Here is an 8,958-nt window from a genome sequence, read left to right on the forward strand (position 1 = left end):
GAACCAAAACTTTACCCGCCGGGCCAACGGGAGCCGATGGAGCGATCAGAACAACCCAGAAGCAACGAGCCCCTCCGATTGGAACATCGAGTCAAGATCGATTTTCCCCGATTGATCAGACCTCGATTCCAGATCGAACCTCCATCCCTGAACGATCCGAAGCCCGAGTCTGGAACCGTCCCGGAGAAAGGCAGTCCGCCGACGATCTAACCCGAACGACTAGACCGATATCTCCGACCCCTCTTGCCCAGACTCGAGAAGAAGTGACCGAGCTTCGAGGAATGGTCTCATCGTTAATCGATGAAACTCGCAGCCAAAAGATAGCCTATCAAACCATCGCTAACCGACTCGATCAGGCCGAACGGGGACTCGCTGAGCATCGAGTCAACGCTCGAGAAAGAAACCAAACACCACCAGACCCGCTAAGGGGAACGTCGAATCCCCAAAATACCGGATTGTTCTGTACCCCAGAGATCCCAAGTACCCGATCCGGGCGCTACACGGGAGATAACTCACAACGACCTCCGCAGCAGAGCGTGCCTTTAGCGAAGCCAAAGTTACAGCGGGCTGGACGAAATAGATACCGGACTACAAGCCCAAAGAAGTACTCTGATCCAATCAGAAAACAGACATATGGAAAGACCCGGGGAGCCTAGGAATCTAATGCCACCACTGGGAAACCCAACCTTTGAGAATTGAACTCCGTCATCTGCGAGAACCGTTCAGGAAACGGGGTTCAGTGATCCAATAAAGCAAGCTCGAGGTTACGACCTCCGCAGCCCCACCAACGCGGAACCTCAAAAAGAAGACTTGGAGATCCTGGGAGAAACCGGAACGTTCCAGAATTATATCGAAAGAAACGATGCCGAGCTCAAAATAATAGACGCCATCGTGCATATGGGGACGAGCTCCGCTCCAGACATAGATATGGTGATCGAGGAGACAAAGAGAACTCCATTCACGAACCGAATCACCAGCGTAAGGCTACACCATGTGGGGAAACTGAAATTCCCCGAGTACGCTGGGAACACAGACCCAAAAGCTCACGTACGAGCTTTTTAACTAGTGATACCACTCAAATTACCCTAAAGAGTGATTTATACTCTCTCAAATAAGAGGTCGAGTTGTAGTACTTAGGGATCGAATTCACTGGGAGCTAGGGAACCTAAGAAATCTAATATGATTTGATAAGCAAGATAGTTTTAGAGATTTAAATGTAAATTGCAGTTTTATATTGAACAAGTGTTTGTTCAATTGATTGGTTGAGGTTTTGGTGCCTAAAAAGTAAATAATTAGACTTATGGTGTTTATTCAGAAAACTTGAGATTATAATCCTACATATGCCAAATGAGTTGCATGCATAATAATGTAAAGTTTAACTACTTAGTCAACAAGTCTATCAGCTTTCGCATGTTTAGACTTGTCTATTAACTAGATCTAATGATCTCAACTATCGTATGTCGACCAATAGAAAGTGTCAATCGATGATCCTGTAGGGATATCAATCGATTCACCTTTCGCTCTGTCGATCGATTATTCTTTAATGATATCGATCAACGCGCTTCTAGTTAAGCTTTATGCGCGGGTTGAATGATAGCTTACTAAGATCACTAGATCAGCTCTCACCTTACTCATAGCAAGAAACTTAGCTCAGTTAAAATGTTTTCAGGATGAGAATGAAGCTCTCGCTTTATCTATCAATCCTAGGGTAAGTTCTAGGTAGCTAATCTAAAGACATGCATTAATGAACAATCCTAATGACAATTACCACAATTCAGAAATCTATAGTTGGGGCTAATCCCTCCTAACCTATTTAAACCCTAAAATCTAACAACGAAACTACTCAGACATTGCTAAGCAATTCATAACAGCAGTTAGGTAAGAAAACTTCATTAGAATAGTAAATAAATATTAATGGAGTTCCAATCACAAAATATAACTTTGGCTTTCTCTCAAATCGATCAAAATCTTAGAAAACCTTGCTGTGAAAATTATAAAATAAGAAAAGTACACTTTGCCTCTAACATGGTGGCAAAGCTTATATAATTAGGTTAAAAACTCGTTAGGGGTAATCTTGTAAGTTGGTGAAGAATTGGGCTTCAAGTCGGCTGTGACCAAACGGGTCTTCTGCGCGCTTCACTGTCGATCGATGTCAAGATATGAACATCGATCGACTATTCCTCTCCAATATCGACCGATGGTCGAGCTCGATGGTCATCTCGGGTGCATGCTCCAAATATTTCCAAAATGCTCCATAATCATCACTTATCTCCAAATCACTTCTGATCTTCTAAATATAATAAATAGACTCTATAATATAATAATTATTAGTAAAAACACCTATAAACCATAGATAAAAATAGGTCAAATCCATGGTCTATCAACTCCCCCAGACTTACCCTTTTGATTGTCCTTCCTCAAGCAAAACAAATAGACAGTCTCTCTGAAAGAGGTTTTAAAACAGCAGGGACTCACATGATTTAAAACTCAGAATCTTGACATCTACAATATTGCAATCCACATCTAAGAAGTCCTAATCACAAAAGCATATTATACCATATCCTAACTTAGCAACCAAATTCATCTAGCCAACAACTTAGCAAATCTTGTCTGACATTCCCCTCTACCAACCTCATTTCTTAGCATAAATAAAAGTGTAGGCTTTACCTTGGGGGTATCGATCACAGGATGCAAGACCTTTCAAACAAGCATCTAGACCTGCAGGTAAACATTAGTTCATATCCTCTCTCTCTACTAATTTTCTCTCTTAGTCAAAATCTACTTGTTTAGCAAGATCATTGACCAAGAATGGACATGCTTCCATGAATCAAGCCTTAATGGTGGTTCCCACCATGTCATATTCACTTTTTTTTTACCTATATCCTAGGATTATTTGTGAAGCAATCTGAAAAGGGTTTACTTCAGAAGTTGAAGCTAACCGAAAGAGAAGAAGAGATTCAGAGAGTACCTTGCAATCAGAGGAGCCTGTATAAGCTTCGAGAATCATCGGCATAGTCTTGGTGAAGAAGATGACGATAAATCGCTTTAAGAAAGAAGGGAGAGAGAGACAAGCGGCTAGGGTTCGAAGTGAGAGAGATCACTTTGGTGTTTTGTCTGAAAGGTGGAGATTGTGGGTTTGGTTCCGCCAAAACTCCAAGTGGGCTTCGCATTCCGCGGCCCAGCTTGTCCAAAACCTGCAGAGATAAGAACAAGCGCAAAGTCTCAAGCCCAAATCTATCAGTTAATGAATCCGTGTTTCACTACTCGAGGTGATAAGGTTGTTATAATGGCCAACGTTCACAGTAGAGAGAGGAGGATCAGAATTAGAGATCAAGAGAGAGATAGAGAAGGTGACTTAGCTCGAGATCGTGAGGGTGAAGTATGACGGAGTTGCGAACGCGTTGAACCATTCCGGCGGCGACTTTCCGGCTTCACATAGGATACAATAAGCTTGCTAACTTCTTTAACGCTTTCTCTGTTTTGGCGTGTGTTGCCATTGTTGAGATCTTGTACTTGTGATCATAAACTGATAGTGAAGAAGTTGAGGGATCATATTCCCTCCCCGGTAAGTAGATCAGTGAACACAGGGTGAACAAATGTCGTGTCGTCTCTTACGTACTCAATCTCAATCTAAAACAAAAACAAATCGATTCAATTCATTCAAATACATGAAGCTAGAATCAAAGAATCGAGATCTAAAACTCTACAAGAATGGTATCTTTTCGTGGACGATCAAGTCTGCAAAACATCGCTGGAAATTAAATGTGTATTCAAGAAAAAGAAAATTAATATTTTTGTTACAAAGGATAAGAAAAAGAAAATTATTTTGTTGTGCATGGAGAAAGAAAAAGATTAAATAAATAACCATATGTTGTGACATTCTATATTATTATGTTCTGTGGACAAAGTATACGTACTTATCTTAAGAGTTAGGTGTATCGTCTACCTAAATATAGGTCGGCATCTAATTGAATATCTAGTGAATTCATGTTAAGCGATGGCGGAAATAAAATGATACAGAAAATTTTTAGATAACTTCATATCTTTTATTAAACACACACGTGAACAGTACATATTATTCAAGCGATAAGTAGTTTTGCAATCACAAACACACATAATTTGACTTATAATAAGCCAATCATAGTTGGTTGTTTTTGGTATATGTCTCACCAACCTTTATTAGACAGTACATAATTTGAGACACCTATTAGCAATGCTCACCACACAAACAAACAAACCCTGAGACTGAGAGTAATGAGAGCATTGATTAGGCGCGATTGACTGCGTAGAAGTACATCTCATCGGTACGGTTATTGGTAGGACGCTTTCCTCCATGCATGAGGAGGCCTATCTTTCCATAGATGGTGGCAGCCGTGTAGGCGGGCCAACCAAGTTGCCCCGGTTCATTTCCTCCTCCAAACTTCTCCCACACCAATGTCTCAGTGTTCAACGCAAAACCCTCACTGGACAACGTCCCGGGACCCAAATGTGCCCTTGGGTCCGGCCAGGTCTCACCTCCAAATATTAGTATATATTTTCCTACTACCGCATGCGCAAACACGCTCCTCGCAGAAGGTTTCTGTCCTTTGGTCTCCACTTCGGTCCATTTTTGAGTAGCGGGATTAAAGTAGTGAACAAGATCAGACTCGTAGTCGTTCATCCCATTAGGATCAGGCGAAGTCGCAAACCCGTAAATCACCCAAATCTTTCCTTGCACCACAGCGAATCCAGCTCCACCTCTTTTCTCGAACTTCTCAAACTGCACTCCAGGATCTGGTAGCTGAACCCATTTCCCAGCAGCAATGTTATAGGCCTCGATCGTCCTGAAACGCACAGGGGTTTTGTTCGTCCCACCTTTGCTCACTCCACCGAACACATACACATGGTTTTGATCGGAAGCCATCGAATGGTAAGTGCGGGCCTCAGGTCCTCCCTCTTCATCGAGCTTCGTCAGGAACTTCCACTCCTTTTTCACGGTATCGTATGAATAAAAGTCCTCAAATTGTTTATTCTCATCGCGGCCTCCGAAGAGATAGAGCTTAGTTCCAACAGCCACCATGCGGGTGCCCAAGGCCTTGACGTTAGGAACGTCTCCCTTGGCTGGAGCGATTGACCAAGTGTGAGTGTTGAAGTCAAAGACGTAAAGGTCTTTGTCGATGGAAATGTTTGGGGTCAGCTCCCCGCCGAAAGAATAGAGCTTGTCTCCAACCACAGCTATGCCGTGTGAGCTTCTTGGTCCAGGTCCTTGTCCTCCTCTCTGCTGCACCTGTTCATTAGTGACCACGGTATTATGAACCAGTTGCCAGTTAATTATTTCAAATACTTTTTTTTTTCTTAAATATTTCAAATACTTGACAGGTATCAGGGATATTTGAAAAACCACCGACACCCCTCTTCAGGACGAATACATAGCTCACTTAGAGCCCCTCAGTGGTGTTACCCAAATAAGAATACTTACAAAAATTGTATTTTGATTTTTTAAGTATTATTTTTTTTTTCTTTTTCAGATAAAAAAAAAAATCAACCAATCGCAGGTCGTCACATGTCGTGGGAACCCGCAAATAGAGCAATGATTCACTAAAAAAGAATCCTTATTTAAGAATTTTAATTATTGAATCCTTAACTTTTGGTGGGATCCACTGATTATTAAATTATTTTTTCCCTAAGGACTCCCACTTAAGGATTCTCCTTGCAGATGCTCTAAATTTAATATATTATAAACCTACATACTGAGTTTGACAAAAAAAAAAAAAAAAAAACCTACATACTGATTTTTTTTTTCCCGTTAACCTACAAAATTATAAATTTTAGGGAAAGTAAAATAACCTTTAATCCTCAATTAGTTAATTTAATTACCTTGATCCACTCGCCTTGCAAAGTCGGAGCCATATAGCTACGATATTCAATCTTTTTGTATTTGTTTGTGCCTCCTCTTCTTTCACTAGTAATCTATTTATAGGCTAAAATTTCAGGTGCGAAAAATTATTTTAATAATTGTGTGGTGCTTTCAAAATTATTATATTCTAATTCTTGTATTTCAGAATACCACAATATATTTTTTAAGCAAGAAAATTACCACAAAGATATTCCAAGAAAATTTATATTCAATTTCTCAGAATAAGTACTATCTCATTTGTCAACGTAAGAGTTCTAATTTTCTTATATTTACATAGTGGTACTCTGGGAGAGCAAAATATGTAAAGCGAGTTTACCAATTTTAAATTTCAAGGAACATCCAATAACTGATAATAAGTACAGTTAATTAACACAGCCGGGTTTAATGAAAATTTGACATCAACTGTTTTTTTTTCCGTGTCGAACGGCTATTCTATTACTCAAACTTGAGGTGGTCTGGGTAGCCAGACCGGAACAGAACAACCAATAAAATGTAACTTCCTATAGAAGGATCTATCTGTTTTAGCTAAAAAGTCTGAAATCTGATTATGCACTCGTGGAACATAAGAGATATTCAAATCCGAAAAGCATATCTGTAGCGTCTCTATCCTCTCCAATTTCGTTGCAAAGCTTTGCCATGCATGAGGTTCCTTAATCGTTGCAATCAGCTCCTTGCAGTCTGTCCCGAAGCTCTAGCATGACGAATATTGAAGCATGTTCTCCATCGCCCATCGCAGTGCTTCTACTTCCGAATGCAACGCTGATTCCCGTCGAGGGAAATTCCGTGTCCTCATAAGTTAAATGTTCCTACCACTGTCCATCCAGACCCATCCACATCCACTGAATTGAGCAGAGGATATCCAAGATCCATCTAGCAAGCAAATGTTACCCATGCTTATGGCTTGGGGTTTCCTCCCTGTTGTTTTCTTGTACGATTGGTGGTACCATCTCATTCGCATTGAACCATGCCTGACATTCACTTTCAGCATACCGCACAAGCTCCAAAAGGGCCTCTATATATCCCCCCTAAAGAGTTTATCATTTCGAACCTTCCAAATATACCAGATTATCCAGGGATAAGGATCTTGTCTTGTATTTGACATCGACTGTTTTAAATGCTAGTTTTATGCATTTCTATTTACATTAATTGTTATCATTTAAATTATGATAACCTAAACTTAATAACTAATATTGAAATCAGTGATCAGATCTTAACTAATACATATAAGTTTGTGTCGATTATATTTTAACATGTAAAGTTATTATTCCATTTTATATATAAAGTTGTATTAAACTAATTTAAAATGTTAAAAGATAAAAGATAAAACAAAAACCTGTAAAAATTAAATAAATATAGTAAAATCAAACTTAATTATGAAAAACAATGTTAAGAAACTTTAAGTTAATGTTCATATTTATACATATTTTATAAAATCAAATCCTGAACATGCTTATATTCATATACTAATCTTGTTTATATAGAATCGTATTTCTAAAAAAAATGCTTTCATTTATAAATTTACTAGTTTTCAAAATTTAGTTATGAATATAAACTTAAATACTATTGTTTTAACTGTTGAATATAATAATTTTTAGGAAACTATTTTGTGAGTGAGCTTAGTGAAAATGCTTACATGCCACATTCAAATTGATATTTATTGAAACATGAATTGAAAAGAAAAAAAAAAGATGATGATTACTTGTTCACATAAATAAAGTATCTTAACTAAAAGTAGAAAAATAAATCTCATAAGAAATTATACTAATATAAAATTTTCAAATAAGTATTACTTTTCGAAATATTCTAAACTAATTTAGTTTTTTTTTGGTCATCTACTAATTTATTTATAATAGTAATATATAATCTTCAAAAAATATATTTCTTCACTTCATTTTTTCGTGAATCTGACATAAATATGTGAAGTTTTAAACTATATATTGATTTTTTTTTACATAATTAAATAGGTACCCGAACTCGAACCGAACCCACAATGTCCAAACCGAATCCAAACTGAAATTTAAAAATACTCGAGCTTAAGTCTTTAACCCCTAAAATTTGAAATCCAAATATATCCGAACGGAACTTGAATCAATATACATACACCAACCCCTAACCTTTGTGTTCTTTTCTATTGGGATATTTTGGATTGTAAAGTGAGGACAAAATTTATTACATCATTAATTTTTTCGATGTGAGACGCGAAAATTGGGTATTCTAACTGTGCATACTCATCTTCACCGGTACTCAAAACTAATTTAAAATAAAATAATCTATTTAGGAGTAAAGCAAAACTAGTTTTTACTTTTCCTAGATAGAAACTGCAATTCAAACTCCAAACTGAGTTTCTTGTATGTATTATTACCTGAGCTGAATTTTCATTTTTCATTTTCTCTTTTTTCATTCGAGAATAAGCCGTGTTCATCAGATATGATTAAACATTCATACTGTCATAGCATTTTCGTATTAGAAGAAAACCTTTCATATTGTTTTCTTCTAGTTTTGGTTCTTTGCTATCCAAATAAATTAGATCTCTAACCAATTTCATACCAAAATAATTAATTTTTTTATATATTTTTTCATCAACACGTAGTATTTTGTTTTTTTCTTCACTTTTTAATATATTTTAATACATAATTCACCCTCATACATATTTATTCGATGGAATCCAATATAATTAAAACACCCCTATACTATTTTTTTTTTTATTTTAAGTCTTCACTTTTCATTTTTATAATATTAGAGGATTTTAAGATTTAAATCATTTACTCTAATCAAATTTTTAATAAAATTTAGAAAGAAAATCTAATTTTCCTGTAAAATGTTTTTGATAGAAAGGGATAAGGAAAAAAAAACAAGAAAAGGCATCATGAATTTATACAAAATGATGAAACATTTCCCTATAATAATAATTTTTGGTTTTGTTGAAACTGTCTGATTTGGTAATTGTAGTTTTCTTATTTGTTTTAAATTCTGAATTTAGTTATCGGCATAATTTGAAGAAATTATAAATAACAGTACCAGAATAGATAACCCACAAAATTATGACATGTAATATTATATTT

At 36.8% G+C, this 8,958-nt stretch overlaps 1 protein-coding gene across 1 annotated transcript; it reads right to left on the reverse strand.

The window, feature by feature from the left end:
* Positions 1 to 4,024: 4,024 nt before the first annotated feature.
* On the reverse strand, positions 4,025 to 5,932 carry LOC106325105 (epithiospecifier protein-like). The gene is made up of 2 exons (XM_013763132.1): positions 5,857 to 5,932; positions 4,025 to 5,266 (listed from the first exon to the last, which is right to left on the reverse strand). Exons 1-2 carry the CDS (start codon positions 5,887 to 5,889, stop codon positions 4,268 to 4,270), a joined length of 1,032 nt encoding a protein of 343 aa, XP_013618586.1. The 5' UTR covers positions 5,890 to 5,932; the 3' UTR covers positions 4,025 to 4,267.
* Between the last annotated feature and the right edge of the window lie 3,026 nt (positions 5,933 to 8,958).

This window comes from Brassica oleracea, chromosome C2 (assembly GCF_000695525.1).
Source record: "Brassica oleracea var. oleracea cultivar TO1000 chromosome C2, BOL, whole genome shotgun sequence".
Lineage (NCBI taxonomy): Eukaryota > Viridiplantae > Streptophyta > Magnoliopsida > Brassicales > Brassicaceae > Brassica > Brassica oleracea.

Coding starts and splice junctions, on each gene's coding strand:
- LOC106325105 (XM_013763132.1), bottom strand. CDS start 5,889: ATGGCTCCGACTTTGCAAGGCGAGTGGATCAAG. Junction 5,267..5,856: donor TGCAAGGCGAGTGGATCAAG/GTAATTAAATTA, acceptor ACTAATGAACAG/GTGCAGCAGAGAGGAGGACA.